The 22693-nt window shown below is 41.8% G+C and overlaps 2 protein-coding genes across 3 annotated transcripts in view; one reads left to right on the top strand and one right to left on the bottom strand.

Annotated features, from left to right (window-relative positions):
- Window positions 1-12576, top strand: part of GLP1R (glucagon like peptide 1 receptor) — a 92012-nt gene extending 79436 nt beyond the window's left edge. Inside the window, exons 11-13 of one of the 2 annotated variants that reach the window (XM_032683637.1) lie at window positions 3091-3229; window positions 4111-4152; window positions 9173-12576. In XM_032683637.1, coding sequence (XP_032539528.1) covers window positions 3091-3229; window positions 4111-4152; window positions 9173-9340 — 349 coding nt within the window. In that variant the 3' untranslated portion in view covers window positions 9341-12576. Of the gene's footprint in view, window positions 1-3090; window positions 3230-4110; window positions 4153-4272; window positions 4671-9172 lie in introns of those variants that run through there. The other variant, XM_032683636.1, reaches the window with a different exon arrangement.
- A 1662-nt stretch (window positions 12577-14238) lies between these two features.
- SAYSD1 (SAYSVFN motif domain containing 1) lies at window positions 14239-16337 on the bottom strand. Its single transcript, XM_032682210.1, has 3 exons — window positions 16230-16337; window positions 15356-15610; window positions 14239-15277 (listed from the first exon to the last, which is right to left on the bottom strand). Exons 1-3 carry the CDS (start codon window positions 16335-16337, stop codon window positions 14984-14986), a joined length of 657 nt encoding a protein of 218 aa, XP_032538101.1. The 3' UTR covers window positions 14239-14983.
- Between the last annotated feature and the right edge of the window lie 6356 nt (window positions 16338-22693).

Raw genomic sequence — 22693 nt, 5'->3', positions numbered from 1 at the left:
AACAATGTAGGAATAACAGCTTAGCTATTGAATTTTCCAGTGTGGAGCTACATGCTGTGGCAACTGGACTGCTACTGGTGCTGGACTTAGCGACTTTGAAATCGGGTATTTCAGTGCTGCAGCCTTTTAAGCTAGACAAAGCATGTATTTTGGTACATTCTCATCACAGTATAGAGTTGCTTTGTATGTTACCTACCTGCTTTACCTCACATGAAATTTTAGAAATCCTAATGTATCTTTAGAGCTCAAAGCAGAGAAAAGGACTTGTTTTAATGAGCTTTGTTTTTAAGCCTCCTTTTTTTTCTTTTTTTTTTTTTTTATTTGAGTATATGTGGGCTTTATTTGCCAGGATAAAATTTGTGGTGATGTAAGGGGGGGATTTTCCAGTCCTTATGGCTTGAACCCATTTAAAAGTCTGACTGTAAATTTACCCTGTCAAGGGAGAAAGCCTTTGCCCTCACGACTTGTGCAAGTGGCAGGAAGGTTTGATGCAGGTGAGCCATCATCTCAGAGGTGCATGTTCATACATTTCTTCATTTTACATGTTCAAAAATCTTCTGTGTGAACAGAAGGGTTTTATCAGGAAAGAATTTACCCAGCAACAGAGCCTTCTTCTTCACTCATGAAGACTCTAGATTTGGTGGCCTGTCTGGAGGTCGGTGGTTGTAAGTAGTTTTGGAGAAGTCTTTTACTGAAAAGAGTTCAGTGTGCCTCTGATGATAACAAGACCAGTAATCAGAGATTCCTGTACCAGACTTCTTTTCCCCCTTCTCTTCCACTCAAAGTCACTGGAAGAGATGTTGGGCAGAGGAAAGATAGAACTGCTATGCTGGAATGGGTTATTTTAAGCAAGGACTAGTCTAGGTGCCCTAGAAGGTCACTAGTTTAGATATGTATAGAAAGGAGAAAAGTGTTTTGCTTTCAGGCCAGTCTGTCTCTCACCTCTCTCCTGTTGCCCACTTGCCCACAGCAAGCTCACTGTTCAGTATGGCAGCAAACCTGTTTTCTCTACAGAAGGACTGGAGTTGTGGAGAAACTTCTCCCCTTGCTCAGGGGGATTTTGCTTACCCAGGAATCCTTTTCATAGGACTTTGCATGGCTTCCTGTTTAAGGCAGAACTCTCTGGGTATCCCATCTAGAGCAATTAACTTTGATTAAATAAGCAAGGAGATTGCTGTACACCTACACAACTCCTTATTTTTACCCAGGGCCAATTCAACTTCAGGCTCCCACTTCTCTATCTCAGGTAGGTGATGGTGGAGCACAGCCTTCATTACAAGGCTTGCTGGTAAGCTGCTTGTTTAAACAGGCTGCCTATCCCCCAAAGCAGTGGTGTGCCTGGGTCTACTAAGAGCTACATTTCTGCTTATCTGTATGTGTAAACCTGTTAAATTTCAATAGCTGCTTTGATTCATCCTCCTTTGGTCCTTGTGTATCAGGGACATTGGCAGGCCAGTGGGTGGGCTGGCAGGAACCTTGCACTTACTTTGTGATAACCTCATGCACCAGTACAGGATGCACACTCACTGGGGAGAACACTACTTTACAGAAGACCCAGGGAGGCTGGAGGAAAATAGATTGAATGTGGTTCAGCAGTGTGCCCTTGTGGCAGTGTGGGGTGACTGCACACTGGGCTGCACAACCAAGGGCAGAGCCAGAAGGTCAAGGGAAGTGACTGATCCCCTCCATTCAGTACTTATGAGACTGCTTCTGGTGTCCACCTTGAGGTTTCCCAGTATAAGAAAGGCAATGTGTCCCTTGCCTCCAGCCTCATGGGTCTTGCATCAATTTTGCACCAAACCAGTTCAGGGGCTGGACCAGGTGACACAGGAGGAGGTGCTGCAAAATGGGTTTATTCAGTCCACAGAACAGAAGAGTAAGCAATGATTTAAGTGCAGTCTTCAGCTAGTGTGGGTTATACAGAAAATGGAGCTGGAGTATTTTCAGAGGGTCACAGTGAAAGGACGAGGGCAGAGGTCACAAGTTATAGCAAGAGAAATTCCAATTGCAGCTCAGGTGAAAATAAATTCAAAGTCAGAGTGATCTGACACTGGAAGAGAGGCCCAAAGGGGGTGTGGAGGACCTTGATGATATTCAAAACTTTGCTGGACACAGCCTTGAGTAACCTGCTGTGAACTGGAGTTTGACAAGAGACTTCCAGAGGTTCCTTCCGACCTGAATGGTTACATGATTCAGAATAGCAGCCAGTAGCCCGCAGGCACACAAGATCTGCTAAGTACTGACAGCCCTGCTGGATGAGAGATTTTGTATCTACTGAATTGTTGTGAGATCTTGATATGTTCTGTGGCCCAGGAAGCTCCCATGTGATGCTAAGGCATCTTTCATTATCCTGTTGGGTGTTGTCTATCACAAGAGAGTTAAGGATCATTCTTGTGAATTTTTCCTGTGGTTGTATCTCTTGAGCAGTACTCTCTCACATGTGAAAAATGTTTTATTCCAGGTTGGTTTGTCTTCTTTCCTTTGCTAGCTGTGTCTTTGAACTTACTGTTTAAATCATGGAGCCATCACTCACTTTGACGCAGCTTGATTGCTTTGACAAAGTGTTCCGCAGTTACAGATAGTTACAAAGATTTAACACACCACAGGGTGGAATAGCAAGCACACCTCCCTTTGCCAAGATACTTTTAAAATATTCGAATTATTGATTGATTATTTCTTTCAGGCCATCAACAAAGTAGGTTTTTGTCATCTTTCCCGAATTACAGGTGGAGAAAAGATACGCAGGAAGACATCACAGGTACAAGAAAGCACATGGCCTCCTTCTGAGTTTGGAAGATTTTCCAGGTTAAATACAGCTGGATACAGAGAGTAGCTCTCACCAAGAAATGGTCTGCAGTGAAGGGGTAGGGGTGGTTAAATCATATGGAAACTTACTAAGGTTATTTTGAGGATTTCTTTTTTTCCTGCTGCCTCTGGAGGAAGACCTTGCATCACAAAGTGGTACAGTGGCTTACCAAAGCTGACAGTGTGTCAGAAGCAGAATGCAGAAACAGTGACTCTCAGTGATCATTTGGATCAACAATGATCTATTCAGTGGCACTGTGTTTTTTTCTTTCTTTGTGGTCTTAGGCTGGCCAAGTCTACGTTGACTCTGATCCCACTACTGGGGACCCATGAGGTCATCTTTGCCTTTATTACGGATGAGCATGCCAGAGGGATGCTGCGCTTTGTGAAGCTTTTTACTGAACTCTCCTTTGCTTCATTCCAGGTAGCACTCACAGTGTGCACATGTGCATAAGATACTTTTTAGCTGCTATTTGGGGACCTGCTTTCTCTCTAATTCATTGCATGTTCCCTGTTCCTTATATTTGTTAGTTTAGCACTGGATGTTACAGGATTATGACAGTGAAAGTATAAGGACTAGGTTTTAATAGCCAGTTTAGATGTTAGTGTCACATACTCTTATTTTCAGTGTCTTAAATTTACTGCAGTAAACTGGTATTCCTATCTATAGATTAATATTTACTTCCTATGGTTCACCTCAAGGGAATAACAAAAGTGTCTGTGATTTCATGTAATTGTATAATGGCATTGCTGAAAGCAAATTTTGTGCTTTCTCCAGTGTTTTTGATACTCCTTGGAAAATCTGTGCTGTGAGAGGTCTACAGCTGTAACTGCATGTGAAGAGGATGTAGGCTTATTGTGACTTTTATTTAACTGTTGCCTTTGGTAAAGGCTATTTTGAAAGAGTCTCCTTAAAGAAATCATTATTCCTTTAGTTTCCCTGCACACTCACTAATCCCCTGTTTATCAAGTACAGAGATGTATTTAAGACAACTGTGAAGTGCTCACTTATGAAGTGTTTATGACTTGAAACCAGGTAAGGAAAAAGAAGGGGAAAAGAATCATTTAACAAAAATAACAGGTTGAAGAAAACAGTAACTCATTTTTCCTAAGATCATGTGCTTTGAGATATAGTTTGATCAAACCTCTCCTCTGCCATGAGAGCTGACAGGGGCCAAAGATTGTCTCCACCTTTCAGTCTTATCATGGACATGCCAGTGTGGAGCCTCTAGACCTCTGCAGTTTTGTTTGACAAAGCAAGGAAACTGCTCTGCTGACTATTCTTCTGGTTTTTGTTGGTTTCAGGGGCTGATGGTTGCAATTCTTTACTGTTTCATCAATAATGAGGTAAGAGAGACATCATTTGTTCCAATTTGCCTTATCAGCATACACTGTAGGAAAAGGAAATTGAAAATGGTCTTGAACTGCTAAATTGTCCTTTTTCAGAAATTTCACTTTTTTTTACAGATCCTTCCCTGCACAGCTGCGCAGGATAACTCAAGAGACAAATGTTGGAAGGAATTCAGGCAGTATAATTTAGGGTCACTATTTGTAGATGTGGAATCTCACAAATTGTTTTGCTCACAATTGTACAGTTTGTACTGCTGGAATCTTTTCTTAAGAATTATAGCTACTCTTCTTAATCTGTCTCATGGTGCTTCTTTTTTGCTTGTTTTGGTGAATGTGGGAATGGAGCCCTTTTTATTCTGTGAACTCAACTCAACTGACTGTTGAAGCTGGAGAATCCTCATGGCTATTGCTGTATAGTGTGGTTTCATTTGGTTTCCCTGTGGCCCAGCTCTTGAAGACATAATCACTCTCTCATTAAGAAACTGAACTTCATAAAGTGGTGAGCTCTCCCACAGGCCCAGAAGAAATGTATCTTTGGCTTTGAGTAATTGATTGCAAATACCATCTGCTGTGGATTCTGCTGAATCCCAGCCTTGTTGGGTGAAAGGGTATAATTCTGTTTCCATATTGCAGGAATTCCTCATGTTACCTTCTAAGTGATTATTATCATTCATTCATTCATTCATTCAGCAGCCAGATTTTCAAGGGAAGCAAACACTTCCCATTTGGCAGTACATTATTAAATTAAATGCGCATTAATGTGTTTTACACTCGCACTAAATCTACTTTTAACCATGACATGGTAATTCAAGGTCACCTATTGAGAGACAGGCCTCATCAAGGAATTGGAATTGGTGGAAAAATGTGCTACTTGTGTCATTATGGCCAGGCTGGAGTCAATAGAAAAGCAGCAGGCATCCTGAACTAAGCCTTGCAGGAGAATGTTTACTTTTGTAGCTTGTGGGTAGGATTTTGTTTAAGTGAATCTGTTAGTTGTACTGCTTGTGAAACTCAAAGGTAGGTAGCAGCAGGCTTTACTCAAATATTAATTAGAGAATATTTGTTTCAAATTCCTTGTACAGCTTTACAGGTGTACTTTAATCGTGAAATGCAGCATTGTCTGCTGGTGCATCCTGTATTTCTTTTGATTCACTTTGGCATTTGCTCATACATCCCCTGTGCAGCTGCAGCCAGGCCTCTCCTGAGTAATGTCCAGTAATTTCCTTCACATGATATGAGGGCAAAGTTACATCATAACCCAGACTCTATTACAAACCTGAAACAGGTAGGCTTGTTTCATTTTAGGGGGCTTACTGTGTAATAGCCTATCTATGTTTCTAAGAGATCCTTCAAATCTCTTATTACTATAATTCTCTTGCCTTTGTAATATAGTTCATAAAATCTAACCACAGTGTGCTCAGCTTCACTGACAGACAATCTAGGATGAATTATTCTGCTTGTTCTAGCTCTTGTTAAAAAAAGGGAGTAGGATTTTGTCAAGCCCAGTCATCAGCATCCATAAAATAAATCCATGTAAAGAGTGTGATTAAATAAAGTCTCTTCTATTCTTTTTCTATATGAGAAATTTTTTCCTAAACTAAATGAGAAACTGTTTGTCTTCTGACACACTATATGTGTCCAAAGAATATCCTTGTTTTCAATGTGGTCTATATTTTATTTTTGTCTGTGACTCATTGACTCCTTTGCTTTTTCCTTAACTATACAGAATGAAAGATCTTTGCAAGTCCTAGTGCCCAGATCAAAAGTAGAAATTTAGCTAGAAGTGCTATTGTTATCCTTTTCTAGTATCTACTTCTGAAAAAACACTAGAATATGTTCATATTTAACTCTTATTTCACCTGAAAGATTCTGGATTTTCTCTGAACTTGTTCTGAAGCCAACAGCGGGGTCTCATGAGATTGCCTGTTACCACCGTTGTTCTTTGCAAAATGAGCTGGGGTTAATATGACCAGTTTTTCTGCAGTTAATACTGCTTTCTATAAGAACTATTTTAAACCACAGAGATGCTGCCTTTTTCCAACAGTTAGTTTAAGCTGGTTCAGGTTTAATTCTCTGTAGTCTTGGTTCTCCTTTTTGCCTCTTTCCTGTCACTATGGAAGTACACTTCACTCTCATCTACTTTAAAGAATCCTGATGCCAGGACTCTTGAATTCTTTAAATACTGCCCAATCCTCCCTTTTTCTTGTAATTTCTTTTCATTCTCCATATAGAAAACTCATTAAACTTCCATCAGTTCCATTCCATCCCATTTCAGACCTACTCTCCTTTCACTGTGGTTTATTGAGATTTTTTTCTTTGCCAGAATTTAACTATTTTGTAATCAGATTCCACATTCATTGCCACACTCTTAACATCCTTCCCCATTAGCTGCATTAAGCTCGATCAACTGGTCTCTATAAGAAGTATTCTCCACTTTAACTCTCCATCACCATCTTTTTCAAATTCTCCTACCTCTTCCCTTTCAAAATACGCTACATAAACATTTTTCTTCTTCCCCTTTCTCATGTGTCATGGTTTAACCCCGGCAACTAAGCCCACACAGCCACTCGCTAACTCCCCCTTAGTGGGATGGGGAAGAGAACTGAAAGAGTAAATGTGAGAAAATTCATGGGTTGAGATAAAGACAGTTTAACAGGTAAAGCAAAAGTTGCGCACGCAAAGCAAAACATGGAATTCATTGACTACTTCCCATTGTCAGGCAGGTGTCCTCCCAACTTCTTGTGCATGCCCAGCTTACTCAATCTCAGTGTGGGATGAGAAGCAGAAAATGCCTTGGCACTGTGTAAGCATTTCTCAGCAATAAAAAAAGCATCTCTGTATTATCAACACTGTTTTCAGCACAAATCCAAAACACAGCCCCATACCAGCTACTATGAAGAAAATTAACCCTACCCAGACAAAATCACCATATCACGGGAGGTTTGTTCTTGGTTTCCTTTTCCCTGTAGAGCTTATTTCTGTGGAATCTTATTGACACATGGAAGTTACTAGGATAATTATTTTGCTGAAAGATCTGTAGGTCTACTTCTGTGCTAGAGAACTGCCTCTTTGCAAAATAAATCTTAAGCTGTTCCCTTGGTTATACATTCACAGCCATCTAGGCAAAAGCTCAATTCAGCACAGACAGCAGAGCTGCTTCCTATCTTTTTCCTAACCTTTTGAGAGAAAATTTATATTCCGTCATACAGATCCATTCCTAAGATAGATCCTTTCCTACAGTCTTTTGTTCCAGTCTTCCATTCACTTTATCTCAATCTTGCAGGCTATTTGTATCATAGCTATAGCCTGTTATGTCCTCCCTTTGACTGACTTGAAGGTACCTATTTCTATTGCTCATTGACTTATTCTGTCAGTCAGTACATTCATGCTTTTGTTCAGGGTTTGCCTGTAAATCTCTACAACAGCTTTTTCCCAGTGCTGCCTGTTGTTTTCCATGCCCACAAAAGATGCCAAGGGGTGGTAATATGGCCAATTCTTCTGCAGACAGTATGGTTCCTGCATTTCTGTCTTTATCTGGCCATTCTCCCTCATTCTTCAATGCCAAGCTATCCCAGACACAGTCTTTCTCTGGTGTCTTTGTGCACCTTTTAACACAACAACTCCCTGTTACCATGGTACAACACAAGCTTCCGTCTTAGCATCTTTTCTTCTGACCCATTTGGTTGTGATACTGGAGGGACAGACTCTATTGTCAGAAACACAGAGATGCGGCTGGTTCCCATCAGAACAATATTCAATACGAGGGCTGTAGCCCAGAGCTGATAAGCACTGCTAGAGGTACCCAACAAGGGAAGACAATTAGTTATATAAGGCTTTGCTTCTTTTTTTAGGGCTGCCTCCCAGATTCAGCATTTCACAGGGAACAAGCAGAGGAGACAGACATACAGCAGCTGGTTCCCTAGGAAGTTTCCTTCAGAGTATGAAGGTTTCAGCAGCCCAGGAATGATGACAAGTCTATGCTGAAACTGCCATCAACCTGTTTAGTTTCTTGGTGGTCAGTACTAGATCCTAAAAGGAAACAAAAAGCATCTCTCCAGAGAAGGCTTACTTGAGTGACCCACCTACAGTGAACTTATTTCCAGGCTGAAGTACTCACCATAATGAATTGATTACTGTAGTTGCATTCCTGCCTTCCTATCTAGAGTACTGAGTGTTCAATTTTCTGTCCTCTGCCTTATGTGTTAAAAGCTAATGGAGGTTCTTACTTTGGTCAAGTGGCAAGAACTTTGCCCATGGAACTGGGAGATCTAAATTCTGGTCTTGTGTAGCAGTGAAAAGACCCTGGATAAACTTCCAAATGAGTACAGAGGTTACACAGTTCAACCCAGAACCTACGACTAGATCAGTATATTTTGTAGCTTTAAAAAAGAGCTAGTATCTGGAAAAAGATACTGGAATTGCTGTTTGAACAGGGGGAGCAAGTACAGTCTTCAACCTGCTTAATTGTTGTTTTGAATTCTGAATAAATCTTCATTTTTGTATGGAATAAAAAAACTTACATAAATATTCAAAGAACAAAAATAATCTAGGACATAATAATGTTTAAATCAAACCAGAAGTTAGAACAGAACTCTTAAGAATACCTGTGGTGACAATATTGAGCACGAAGCCAATCTTTTCAGACATTTCATGGCTGATAAGCAAAATCAGCTTAATTGTTAGTATTAGTAGGGCACAGAGTACAATCAGTATTGCAGGTGAATATAATTTAGAGTAAAATAATGAAGCTAAGATTTTCTGGTGCATAAAAGAGCTTTATTTCTACAAGTAAACAGGAATGTCATTATTTCAAATGTGAAATACCCTACAATGGACTAACAAGATAATTGGATAATTTGAAGCAATAATATTGCAGGTTTCAGCTTTTCTCAGCAGTGTGGTATCTTTTTTTTTTTTCCTCTTTTTTCCCTTGCTCTTTTCTAATGCAAATGGAGTCATTTAAAGAGCGGATTAGTTCTACATTAATTCCTTTTGTCTTCTTCTTTGCTCCTGTTAGGTTCAGATGGAGTTTCGGAAAAGCTGGGAGCGCTGGAGATTAGAACATTTGTATGTCCAGAGAGACAGCAGTATGAAACCTCTGAAATGTCCAGCCAACAGCATCAGTAGCGGAGGCACGGTAGGCAGTAGTGTCTATGCTGCCACTTGTCAGGCCACATTCAGCTGAGATTTCTGCAGGTGAATCAGACTGAGAACAATGAACTGTATGATATTCCTGAAAACCCTTAAATACCCAAGCAAATGGCTTAAGTATGCCATCTCCAGCAAGAAACTTAAGCATATGCTGCTCATTGCCTGCAGGCTGTTGGACAAAGGTTTCTAGCGAAAGCAATCTGCTAATGTAATCAACACATCAGAGGAAAAATTGATCACGTCTAAAGTAAGTTAAAAGAGTTTCCTCCTATTTGCACACAAGGCCTCCAGGTGTCCAAAATTTAAGCACAGCATTGATCCAGTCTGAAACCACAGGGTCAATGGCTTATTACTGTTGAGTGGGCGAGCTGAGTGATTGACTGATTAAATTACAAGGATACAGAATATGATTATTGCCAAAAAATACATTTAGACTTTTCTGGGGACAGGGTAAGGTCACCATTTATAGAAAAAAATAATTTAGTGGGACACAACTCATGTTTTAGGGAAGAACCAGTTTTGTAGTAGGAGTTTCCCAAAGTTAAAGTTGAAAATACGCTAACCTTTTTTCTGTGTAGGTGAAGGACAGCATCCTGAAGGTTTATCAATTTACAGCAGGTAGTTTGGTGAACACTTGAACACTTCTGAATGCTCTTTTTAAGCCTCACTTGCAAAAAAAAAAAAAAAAGAACCAAACTCAGTATCTGTTAGGGGCCTCATCTGCTAGAATTACAGAATTAGGTACACATTATCTCTGTTGACTTGGATGTGTCCCCTAAATGCACAGCCCTTCCATTATAATTGGTACTCTGCTTCTCTGGTGGACACACAGGGATGGGATAATGACTTCTGCTTCAAGAGAACGTTTTCTGTCTAAGCTTTACTCGGTGCAAGCACACAGAAGTCAGCTAGTGGCCACTGCTGGTCTTAGCACATCTCATGGCATTGAAAAGATTCACTAGTTGGCATTGTGGGCTCACTTTTGTTTCTCCTTCAGCCTTGGTCCTTTTCTCCAGAGACGAGGTACCCACACTTGGGGGCAGGAAGGCAGCCCTTGCATAGGGCACAGGTTCAGGACCGAGGAGAGCTCCCGCTCGGGTGGGCTGCCATCCTCCTCCAGAATCTGCCTGCTTCCCATGAGTGGGATTCCAAAAAAAAAATCCCCAAACCCACTATCCTGAACTCCACGAGCTTTTGTGAGTTTAAAACAGTGAGGGCTTGTGCAGTGACTGTATTTGCACTGCACAGTGTTTCCCTCCCTGATGTTTACAAGAGTTGCTGGGGAAAAACAGAGGTACCTTTACAAGCAGGATGTAATCCATTGCATCATTCAATAGCAAGCTTTACATATCTTTACTCAGCTGTTACTCGGGCTCCCTTTACAACAAAGAGGCCAAATGCCAAAGACTAGTCCTGAGAATCTCCCTGTTCAGAGACTTTTTAGTAAGTAACTTCCATGGCATAGCAGTTAAGAAATACTTAGCAGAAATAACACACCACCACCACTACCACCCTCCAATTTTCAAGTCTCTTTGCACTTGCACTCACAGCCCCCATTACCAAGAAAATGGACTGGATATTCTGGGATGTAATTCAGCATCTTTCCTGCCTGAAGCTAGATTGCTTTCCATGGTATTATTTAATCATTGTATTAGAATCCAAATTGCCAACAGTGTGGATTAGTTTTGCAATCACCAGGTTTGAATTGAATTAAGAGAGGATGTGTTACCTTCTTCTGCTATAATACTTGTAATAGAGCTCCAGGGAGAAAGTCAGACATGTTTGTAGAAATCCACCACAGTTCTCAGGCTGGCTTATATGTGTTTAGCATGCTGGCTTCTATGTAGGCCATTCCCAGGCCTTCCCTCCCTAACATCAGTTGCAGAGCTAACTTTGGAATGAAGCACCTCAGGTTCTTCTGTAAATTTAATAACTAGCTTCTGTGTTGTGTGACCGTCAATACAATACTTGACTACCACATGCAGATGTTAACTGCTGTCCTAAAATATAATTAATTAGCTTCCTATACGTAGAGAGTATGCTTGATATTTCTATCTACCATGTACTCTGATGTGCTTTGAACAGGAAAAAAATGATAGTCACTGGTAGGTGAAAAGGCAGCGTGATGACAGATGAAATTTGCAGCTGTAGGATAATGCACTCTGGAGGGAATAATTTCACTCATTAATATTCAAGAGTGGATACTAGTTTTCCAGGGCCCTGCTTAGTTGCGTGCAAACCTGGGAAAAAAATTTTCTGCTGCTTGCGCAGCTGTTAGCAAGATGATAATTTTGCTATGACAACAGGAAGTTACAGAAGTGTTTTAACTCACTACTGCGCTGGGAAAAAACATGTATGTAACAAATGAAAGATGAAAGTCATAGGAATAGAGAGCATTTCCATGTGTGGTAACAAACCTGTACTTAGTTGCTGTCACAAGGTTCTTTCAACAGCTTGACATGCTTTTGAGTTAGTAGGCTCTTCTTGTCCCTCCTAGTCATTTGAGAAGTGAGGGCTTTGGGCCCACAAGAATAGCTCCAGCACCAGATGTCAAACTTATCTTGGTAACTTTTGCCTTGTTAGAACATAAGAGAAAAATTAGGTAACAAAGTGAGGTCTTAGCCAAGCAGAGGGTTGTGGAGGAATTTTTTTTCCCTCTCTGATTAAGCTCTCACTTCTTCAAACTTTTTTTAATCCCCTCTAAGAATAACTCAGTGAAAGTTATTACCACTAAAGCAGAATTACAGTATTCGTGTATTTAGAGACAGTGCAAGGCCTCAATGCCAATTTCTCCATCATTCTTTATCTACTTCAGTAAAACCTTTTAGAAGCTTTTGTTATTCATGTCATCTCTATTTCAAAATGTGTAATGTACATTTATTTGGGTAGCATGAAATAGGCGAACCAACACAAAGCACTGGAACAGATGAACTGTGTCGGTTTTTATTTCTTGTGCCTTCCAGCTTCATGCTCACTTATTGTGGTAACTTGTTTCATGAAGCATTAAATACAAGAGTCTATAAATCCATCTGGACATAATGCAACTAGAGTTTATAGCAAGTGAAAACTTTATTTCCAGCATTGCTGCTATGAAGTTTTATAATTTCCTGAATCTTACCTTATATTTAATATTTATTTGCATGTATTTCCTTGTTTTAAAAAACACCCACAGAATCGAACTGTACAGGATGTCAGATTATCAATTCCCCATAAACACTATGCTGATGTTTATTTTTATCATTGTGAATAAAGTTTCAACTCACAAAATTCCATTGTTTACAGGTGTTTTGAGTATCATCTGACTACTTCTTGATCTATAATTAGAATAGTTTTTAAGAATGGAAAGGTTCACAGTTCATGGTTCTTCTGAGGAAACAAATATTTATATTTGCTACTCTTTGTGTCCACTACAAAGAGGCCTTTGAACCTGCAGAGCCTATGTTAATCAAAACCAAAATGCATCATCACTAGTGGGGTTCTGCAGGGCTCCATCTTAGGCCCTGTCCTCTTCAGCCTCTTCATAAATGACTTGGAGACGCAGGACTGGAAGGGACATAAAGCAATTTTGCAGATGTCACAAAACTGGAGGAGCTGTTGACTCACTTGAAGGCAGGGAGGCCCTGCAGAGAGGCCTTGACAAATCAGAGGACTGGGCAATCACCAACTGTATGAAGTTTAACAAAGGGAAGTACCGGATTCTGCACCTGGGATGGGGCAACCTCGGATGTACGTACAGACTGGGGAATGAGATGCTGGAAAACAGTGCCATGGAAAGGAACCTGGGGGTCCTGGTTCATGGTAAGTTGAATATGAGTCAGCAGTACCTTGGCTGCCAGGAGGGCCAAACGTCCTGGGGGGCATCAGGCAAAGCATCGCCAGCCAGTCAAGGGAGGGGATTGTCCCACTGCTGTGCACTGGGGCAGCCTCACCTTGAATACTGTGTGCAGTTTTGGGCACCACAATATAAGAAAGATATTAAGCTATTAGACAGTGTCCAAAGGAAGGCAGTGAAGATGGTGAAGGGCCTTGAGGGGAATCCATGTGAGGAGTGGCTGAGGGCACTTGGTCTGTTCAGCTTGGAGACTGAGGAGACACCATCGCAGTCCACAACTTCCTCATGAGAGGAAGAGGAGGGGCAGGCACTGATCTCATCTGTGGTGACCAGTGACAGGACCTGAGGGAAGGGCCTGAAGTTGTGTCAGGGGAGGTGTAGGTTGGATATAAGAGGTTTTTCACCCAGAGGGTGGTTAGGCACTGGAACAGGCTCCCCGAGGAAGTGGTCACAGCATCAAGCCTGACAGAGTTCAAGTGTTTGGATGATACTTTCAGGGACATGGTGTGACTCTTGGGGATGGTCCTGTGCAGGGCCAGGAGTTGGACTCTGTGATCCTTGTGGGTCCCTTCCATACTCAGCATACTCTGTGCTTCTGTGATTTGTACAGTCAAGAGGAATGTGTAATAATAGTGAGAACTCTGAGGGATTTTTACCAGAGGATGGTTGATTATGTGCAAATCACAAAATTCTGGGGTTGGCTTTAAATAGCGGCATTTGGAAATTATACAAAAGCCTAAGAAGCTGTGAGAGTGCTGTGGAGAGCTACTGAGAGATGTTTAACTACTGAGTGATGCTTAACAGTGTTAACATATTATGTATGCTTTAATCTATTAATCTCTTTCCAGTCCAGTTAAATTCAAAACACCACTTCCTTTTGTTTCCACAACCAGTGATAAAACTTGTGGTAACTCAAGCCTGAACACTGTGTTTAACAGTTAAATTAGACAAGGCATAACAAAGCAGGATTTGAAGGACCAATTGGTGGGGTTTTTTCTCAACTTTGTCCTTAGAGGCACAAGTTCTAGCAGCTGCTCTTCACTATGACTTAATGATTTCATTGAATCACATAATCGTTAAGGTTGGAAAAGACCTTTAAGATCAAGTCTGACTGTCTACCTAGCACCACCAGAACAATCACCACTAAAACATGTTCTCAAGTGCCACATCCACCTGTTTTCTGAACACTTCCAGGGATGGTGACTCTACCACTTTCCTGGGCAGATCTGGTTTAATGCAATGATCTGTATATTAAAAATAGTGGTGGATCATACAAGTACACCTGCCAGGCATAAGTCTTTTTTTTTGCTTATGTTACAAATTATGAGAACTAATACGAAGCAAACAGACTTTGCTTCAGATGTTTGTGTTAGATCAAAGACACGAGTGCAAACTGAAACAGCAGTCTGTTTTAGATAAATAGATAGCACTTCTTCATGTCTTTTCTTCAGAAAGAGGCTTCCAGCCAGCACCGGGAAGAGCAGCAGTTGGACCATTCTAGTGAAGGTGTAGTCAAAGCTGCGGCAAAACTCCTATGGAGCTGAAATGCACCAGCTGACACGCTGGCAGCCGCAGCTGTGATAAGGCAGTGCCTCTCGGGGCCGCCCGACAGCGGCCGCAACAGCTGCCCGGCGCCCAGGAAACCAGACCAGAGCGCGGGCTTTGCTACGGCTTTATTCGGGACCGGACGGCGCCGGGGGACTCGGGGCCAGCAGTAAGGCTCAAGAAAGCGTTTTGCATAGAAACAACCCCCGTCTCCTCCCCCGTCGGCCCTTCCTCGGGTCCTTGGGACGGCAGCGGCGGCGGGGCCGGCCCAGCACAGCGGCTGTCCCCGCCGGGCCGCCGCTACCTGCCCGCGGCGGGCCGGTAGTGCAGCTCCCGCTCCAGCTGCTCGGCCGTCAGCGTGCCGGCGATGGCGGCGCAGCCGGGGTTGAACACGGAGTAGGCGCTGAGCTCGCCGGGCCGCCGCTCGGCGGGGCCGCGGGTGCCGGCGTACATCCAGTAGAGCAAGGAGAGGACGAAGTAGGGCAGCCCCAGCTCCAGCTCCGCGAACAGCGCCAGCAGCACGGCCCAGAGAAGCACCTTCAACAGCAGCGGGCGCGCCCACACCGGAGCCGCCGGCGCCGGGGCGGGATGGACCTGCGGAGGCGGCAGCGAGACGCGGCGTCAGGCACCGACCGGCCGCCGCACCCCCGACCCGCCCGCCTCGGCGCTCACCTGAGCGGCGCCGCCGCCCGGGCCCACTGCGGCCCGCGGTCCCTCGGCGGGCTCCGGAGCCGCGGACACTCCCGGCGGGTCCGTGGGGCGCGGAGCGGCCGCAGCGCTACCGCGGGCGGCGCGAAACTCGGCCAGGCGCCGCTCCACGGCCGCCGACATGGCCGAGCCGCGCCTGCGCCAGGGCCGTGACGGCTCCGTGAGGAGGCGGGGCCGGTGGAAACAGAAAAAAACGGGGAAGGAGAAGAGCTGGGTTTCCTACCGTAGGGAGTCACAAGCAGCCCCAAGCAGCCCCAAGCAGCGATCTGGTGCTCGCGTCGCTGCCCTGTGTGGATAGCAGAGCCGGCCGACTGGCTCTGGTGAAAAGCTGTAGTTCACCAGAGGCCTCCTCTTGTGTTTTGTTTTCACAGAATCAGAATCTATCAGGTTGGAAGAGACCTCGAGTCCAGCCCATGACCGAACACCACTATGTCAATTAAACCATGGCACTAAGTGCCATGTCCAGTCTTTCCTTAAGCACCTCCAGGGACAGTGACTCCACCACCTTCCTGGGCACTCCATTCCAATATCTAATCACCTTTTTTTGTGAACGAATTCCTTCTAATGTCCAATCTGAACCTCCTCTGGCACAGCTTGGGGCTGTGTCCCCTTGTCCTTTCACTGATTGCCTGGGAGAAGAGGCTGACTCTCACCTGGCTACAGCTTCCTTTCAAGGAGTTGTAGACAGTGATAAGGTCTCCTCTGAGCCTCCTCTTCTCCAGGCTAAACAACCTTAGTGACCAGTGTTGGCACCAAAATGAAGAGGGGGAGGAGAGAATAAAGTGTGGGGAGACCAAATCCTGGGGAAGGTGAATGAAGCGTTCACAGCCAGGCTGACCAGCAACATTTGCATCAGGCATTCAAGCCGTCGTTTTAGAAGAGTGTTGAGCAACCCAGGCAGGGGCAGCGTGGAGGAGGAGGAGGAGGAGGGCACCGCCATGGCCATGGCCACTCACCATGTGAGGAGCCAGGGCTCACCGTGTGTCACCCGCTGCTGGCCATGGAGAAAAGCGTGTGGTGAGCTCCCTCCAACATAGGCCCATCGGCCTTGCCAGCATCCATCTCGCTCTCTCTTTAAATAAAAAACTAAGATTGGGAAAACCAGCTCTATCACATCACATTTCAGCTATCAGCACTGCCAAGAAATGAAAATTTATTTACAGGATCTGTCTCTTAGCCTCAGGAGTAAAATATTCATCACTCTCCAGCAGTAATAGTCAGCAATGAGACATCATTTCATCCTGCAGTGCTGTTTCCAGTTACTTATAGCCTTCTCAGAAGTGACCTTTGGGGCTGAATGTCTCATGCATGTGTCAGCTCAGAAGTGATTATGAGAACTCTAATAAAAATCAATTTGGGTGTTCTTAAGTTATCTTAATGTGGAAAAAATTGTGGTTTTTCCCAGCTAAATCATTTTTCAAATGCCTATTTTATGCTTGGTTACAAAATTATTTTCTTTTAACCTTCTGACTTTACAAAAAGTGCTGCAATGAATAACATTTTTCTCTTTATTTGTGGAAATTTGATTTTGAAATTACAGTCAAAAATGTTTTAAGATAGCCTGCACAGGGCATCATTTCAATTTGATATTTTTTTCTTCCTCTTGTTCTACTGTTCATTGAAACAGCTCCTTGTTCTGTATACATCATTAGTCACACTAGTACCTGAGCTTAATACCTCCTTTGCGAGCTGCACCCAGTGACTCCCATGCTGTTAAATTTAATTCAAAATTTTCTGGTTTTACTATGTATTTGCTATTATGCATCCAAATAGCTATTTTATGGCTATGTTGAGCTACTTATATTGCCATGTATTGTTAGGAAACACATAGAATAGTGCCATGAATCAGGCCTTTGAGGCCTAAGAGCACTCCACTATCCTCAACTGTAAATGAGGGTTTCACTGCAGACAAATATCTGTACAAATTTGTACTCATAAAGTCTAAAATTACTTCAATATATCTTGTTTTAAACAAACAGCTTAATTGAATAGACAGTTTTGTTTGTTTGTTTAACAAACCATATGGACAATTTGTTTCCTACTCCAGTGCCTACAAAGATCCTTGGCAGTTCACCAGTCCTAATCTTTGGATCCTCAACCTGTGATTGGGAGTGCAGAGGGGACATGGAGAGGCTGAAGAACACTTCTGTGGGACTTGAATCACTTCATGTCTTTCTCACTATTTATGAGAAAAACAAATTGAATATAGTGAGTCTGTAGGTGTGAGACTGAGCCAAGGGGTTCTCCCCTTTGGTGCAGCCAATGATTAATTGATAAATCTCTAAACCTGCATTCTTGATAACAGAAATCCTGAAACTGCCCATCAACTTTTAGGAGGCAGCATTAAGATCACTTAAAAAACTTAGGATTTTTTTTTCATTTGTTTCGTAATAGATCGTACTACATAGAAGCTCACATGTGTATTTCTCTCTGCCAAGAAGAAAACCTTTGTTCTTTATAAATTTCCACTTCAGCAATTTTGAAACCTTTTCCCTTATCCCAGCTATGAACTTTTCATTATATTTTAGTATTTATGATACAGAAGAATTATTGCATTCTGCTCTCAGCCAATTATCACCAACGTAAGGGACTAATGTTCCAAGCCATTAGGAACTTTGTCTATGGCACTCTATCAGCAACTGAACTGAAGGAGGTAAAGTGCCTGCTGAAAGAATTGGCAAAACAAGAAAGCTGTCAAAGCCATACCCAAAGTGCAGTCGATTTTATATTTTTGGGGCGGTGACTGCAGAGTTTTTCTTAATTAGTTATCAAGTATCTCTGCTCTTCCATACCCCTTAAAGAAGAGAACTGAAACTAATTCAATGAGGTATTTTTATATGACAAATAGCATTAGAACTGTTTGTAGCAAAATATCAACTCAGCTGAGTTAACCTAAGCGTTGATAGCAACATTCAGATCCTGTGGCGCCCTTTGCATGTACCACATCAGCAGCCTGTCACCATGTCTTGGTGTCAGCCACCTCTTTATTCAATAGTACAGGCTCAGGGCCTTGCTCAGTATTTTGGAGTGTTGTTGCTTGCATCCTATGACTGCAGATACCTGTTTGTGTATCCCAGATTTTTCAGTAATCAAGTCACATTAATTATCTTGATGGAATTATCTAATTCAGGAGCTCTCTCCTTCGTTAGATAAGCATTCACTCTTGCACTGACTTGCTAAGTGTCATAAATGCAGACAGAAGGGCAACCCATTATTAATATAATGACCTAGCTTAATTAGTTCAATGGAGCTGAGGGAGCATTAGCTCTAGTTGTTGAGGTCTTGCAGAACATGTATAAAATAAATTGAAGTGCACAGACTCATATTTGTCTAATTCCTCAAAGAGCTTCCTGCATATCCATTTACTAATCAGTTCTAAACTACAGAGAAGAGCTGCTTCCTTTTTAAAAAAACATCATTAATTTTCCTTTGTAAAATAGCAGCATCGGGGTATTTTGCTATTAGACAGAAAGAAATATTTTATTTTATTCTTTTTATAGAACTAGTTTAGCTTCTGAATTGCAAGTTTTCATGTCCGTGTGGTTTTGAAATGTACGTTTGTATATTCAGCAGTGCATACTAAAAGTTTCTGAGATGCTAGCACTTATGTTCCTGCTTTATATACTGTAATGCTCTATATTTAAACACATTTAAAATTGGACGGTGCAGAGTTATTCATGTTTCTGTCACAATTCTGAACTGTTCCTTATCATTTCATAGGAAACTTCCATTTGAGGAAAAGAACAGAGTGAAAATCCCTCACTAGTGCAATGCTAGCTGTAAATGTCAGATACTTAGTGAAAACATTGTAGCAGAAAAGGGACATGAGCTATTTTATTGCATTTAGAAGATAACACCCAGTGAGCACTCTGGGTGGGATTGTTTTGCTGCATTCATAACTTTAATCTGATTTCAAAGTCAAGGTTTTGAAAACTGTTCTAAAATTTCAGAATTTCAGAATATTGCCTTTTGATTTTTATCATATAGCTGGTGTGGGAAAAGAGGCATTTGCCACTTGGTATTCCTTATAACTTAAGAGAAAGGAAACCTGATTGTGTCTCCTGTCAGTCAATGTTATGTTGGGTTTAATCAGTCTACTCGTCTCAAAACTTTTTTTGAAAAAAATACTTTGTAAATTAATTAACAAAGTACTTTTGTGAAAGTATTTTCTGGAAATACAGAAGACTCTTTGGGCTTGGAGTGAATATTTTTTTTTCTAGGTTTGTATAGCACTTAATCACAACATTCTATAACTAGATGCTGTAATAGCATTTCTCCAGACAGGAGAAATGAAGTAAATAGAATGTCAGAGAAGATCTTAAAACCAATTGTAGATCTGAGTTCTGGTTCCAAGTCTATTTCCTTCAAATCCATTGGAGTTTAAAATATAGAAAATTCTATATGCTAGAAGTTGAATAAAGAGTGAGAAAGACAGAAGGGGCCTACATTATCCCCTTACACACATACACACTCAGTCTTCAGAAGTCTTTCATTAAGTGTGCACTGTAAGCTTTAATGCTCACATTGGCTGCCAGTTTTATACAGCCACTTCCACGAAAGGACCAAGGGCATCACAACACTGACTAATTTCATTTTTAGAGGAGCAGAATGCCCAGAAAGGTGTTGCAGCAACCTTTTCTCATGCCTTCAAGCCTCTGCCCCATATGATAGGGCAAATCATCGTCCAGAAACACTGAGCTATCACTGCGGTTGGCAGTGTGCGTTCTAGCCAGCTGGTTGGAACCTCAGGCTCTTGCTGATAGATATAATTTTCTTATAAACAGTTCAAATAAGGGTGAGAGTTCATCTGTGCCCCTGAGATAGGTATACCAGGCATAAGGGCTTGGTGCTATTTTTTAATTCCCACAAATTATGAATGAGGGAGACATCATGGCATTCCTATTCCTCCTTGGCTCTACATGAAAGAAATTAGCTTACCTAAAACAAAATAGTTGAATATGTGTATCTTCATGTAAGGACAGAAGTCCAAACTATTACTTCTGACAAGCTGTTGCATTGTATGAAAATATTATCTGTTTACTCTTTTTGGCAATTTCTCTTTATCATAATCACCTTTTAGGCCCAACACCTGTGCTAGATTTTGGAATATTTATGATTTTTACCACTGGAAGTGGTAAGTCAGATCTGCTCAGTCAGATCACAGCTAAAGGTTAGGACTAAAGCCTTCCCTAATGCTTTCAAAAATAGGAATAAACTAGGCAGTCCACCAAGAGAATGAGCCTTTCAGCATGACCTAGGAAGACTTTTCCAAATCAGTATTTAAACATATGATATACCAAGTACTTTGTTCCAAACCCTGCTACAGGATAATGCAAGTAGCTGATCATCATTGCACCAGAAGCTTTGAGCTCTAAACTACCTTCAGTAATACACAAAGGTTGTGTAGGGGTCCACCAGTGAAAGTTAGTGGATGGCACACAAAAGTGAAAAATTTTTCACACAAGTGAAAAATGAACTTAATCCCTAAATTCATCTTTCAGTTTTGGAAGGAATTTTTATGGGTTTGTGAACCCTGGGAGGAAGACAGGAGCAAAATCTTTATATTCCACCGGTGCAATGAGTCCAGGCTGGGGCATCATCAGAATCAGCTGTGAAAAATCCAGTGTTCAGTGGGGAAATGGTCAAACTGTGATACATCGTACAAAGTGGGGGCATCACCACAGGTACAAAGTTCCCCAAGCACTCATTTATTTTCTAATGGAACTGGTGATTATTTTTTAATGCTCTGAGTTGAATCCAGAGCTATCAGATATCTCAGCCATGTACCAGAACAATTTACCATCCCTAGGGATGAGTGGTTTGAGAATCACAAATTAATTTTATAGCAAAATAGGACATGAGGGTGCTCTACTCACTTAATATGACACCACTTCTGTAGACACAGAAGCACCCAAGAAAGCTTTCTGAATAAAGAGTGTCTAATCCCCAGGGCAAAGATTTCGTGCATGGCTGTCTTGGATTGCAGCCATGCAATCTAAATTCTGTCCAAGTCCCTCACCCGTGTTTAGGTGGCTGCACCTGCTCTGTTATCTTACATCTAATAATTGGCATTTTGGATCAAGTCACAGTCCAGACTGCAACTGATCTGTATGTAAGGGTCTAAGTAAATTTCAGCCTTGCTCTAGGTAATTACGTGCTATTTTTGATCTTACCCTCCAAATGATGAATTAAGAAACTACCAAGAAATTTGTCCTCATGATTGTAAAGAAAACACAGGAATCCAAAAGGGTACAACCAGAGTAAAAGGTGCAATGGTGGTACAGAACTCTTTAGTAATGAGAGTTCCTTGCTTTTTTAAGTTACATTTAATAGTTCATAGACAGAGTGTTTTTCATGTCAAGATTTGTTTTAATAAATGGAACAAAGATCTGGAAGAAAAGCTTATATAAAGCAGTATGAGAAAAGAAAAGCAAAGAAAGTCTTGAATCTACAAAAGACTTGCAGAAAGACAGCATTTGCTAACAGCTGATACCTAGTAAAAAGCAACTTAGCCTATTGAAACAGGTTAATAACTCTTCGATTTAAACACATTGCCAACCCTGACTTGCAAAAAAATCTATTCAGTACTCCAAAATAGAACGCATAATGCAGAAGCCTACCTCTGACATCCTCAAAAAACAGAAAATCCTGTCTTCTGCTAGCTACCACTTTGTCTTGAAGTTATTTCCATGGCTCGAGTCTGACTGTGAGCCCAGGAAAAAACACATATCAAACACCACATCAAGCAGAGACTCAACAACAGCTGCCTCTCGTTAGCGATCAAGATATAACATCTCAGCAGTAAAGCCGGTAAGGTGGGACTGGATGAATACACAGGTAGGAGAGAAAAACAAGGGGAACTGATGTGAAAACAACAGAGGTGAGGCCAGAGACACTCCAGTGGGTCTGAAAGAAACAGGCACCAAGCTAGATTCTCAGTTTTTCTGAAGTGATGAGACCCTGCAATGTGAAAACCTGACTCCACCGAAGTAAGTGAGAACTTTGCCAGGGCTACACTGGGGTTGAGATGACATCTCCTGAAGCAAAGTAGCTTGGCATTACTTTCCTTAAAAATAAACCGCACAACAATAAAATCTTACAACTTTTTTTTTTTTTTACCATGACAAGTCTAGACAATTTATTCTATTTATTGTACTGTAAGCATACCCCACAAGTCTTGTACCTTATGCATTTTAAAATAACATAAATTACACTAGGGGGATCTAAACAAGATTATCTTCTTATGTACTGGATTGTAAAGACAACCTGGCATGGGGATGAGTCTCCAAATTTATGACAAGT

The sequence above is a fragment of the Chiroxiphia lanceolata genome, chromosome 3 (genome assembly GCF_009829145.1).
Source record: "Chiroxiphia lanceolata isolate bChiLan1 chromosome 3, bChiLan1.pri, whole genome shotgun sequence".
NCBI classification, from domain to species: domain Eukaryota; kingdom Metazoa; phylum Chordata; class Aves; order Passeriformes; family Pipridae; genus Chiroxiphia; species Chiroxiphia lanceolata.
Note: the sequence above shows the minus strand (reverse complement) of the source record. Positions and strands in the feature narration are given on the sequence as shown.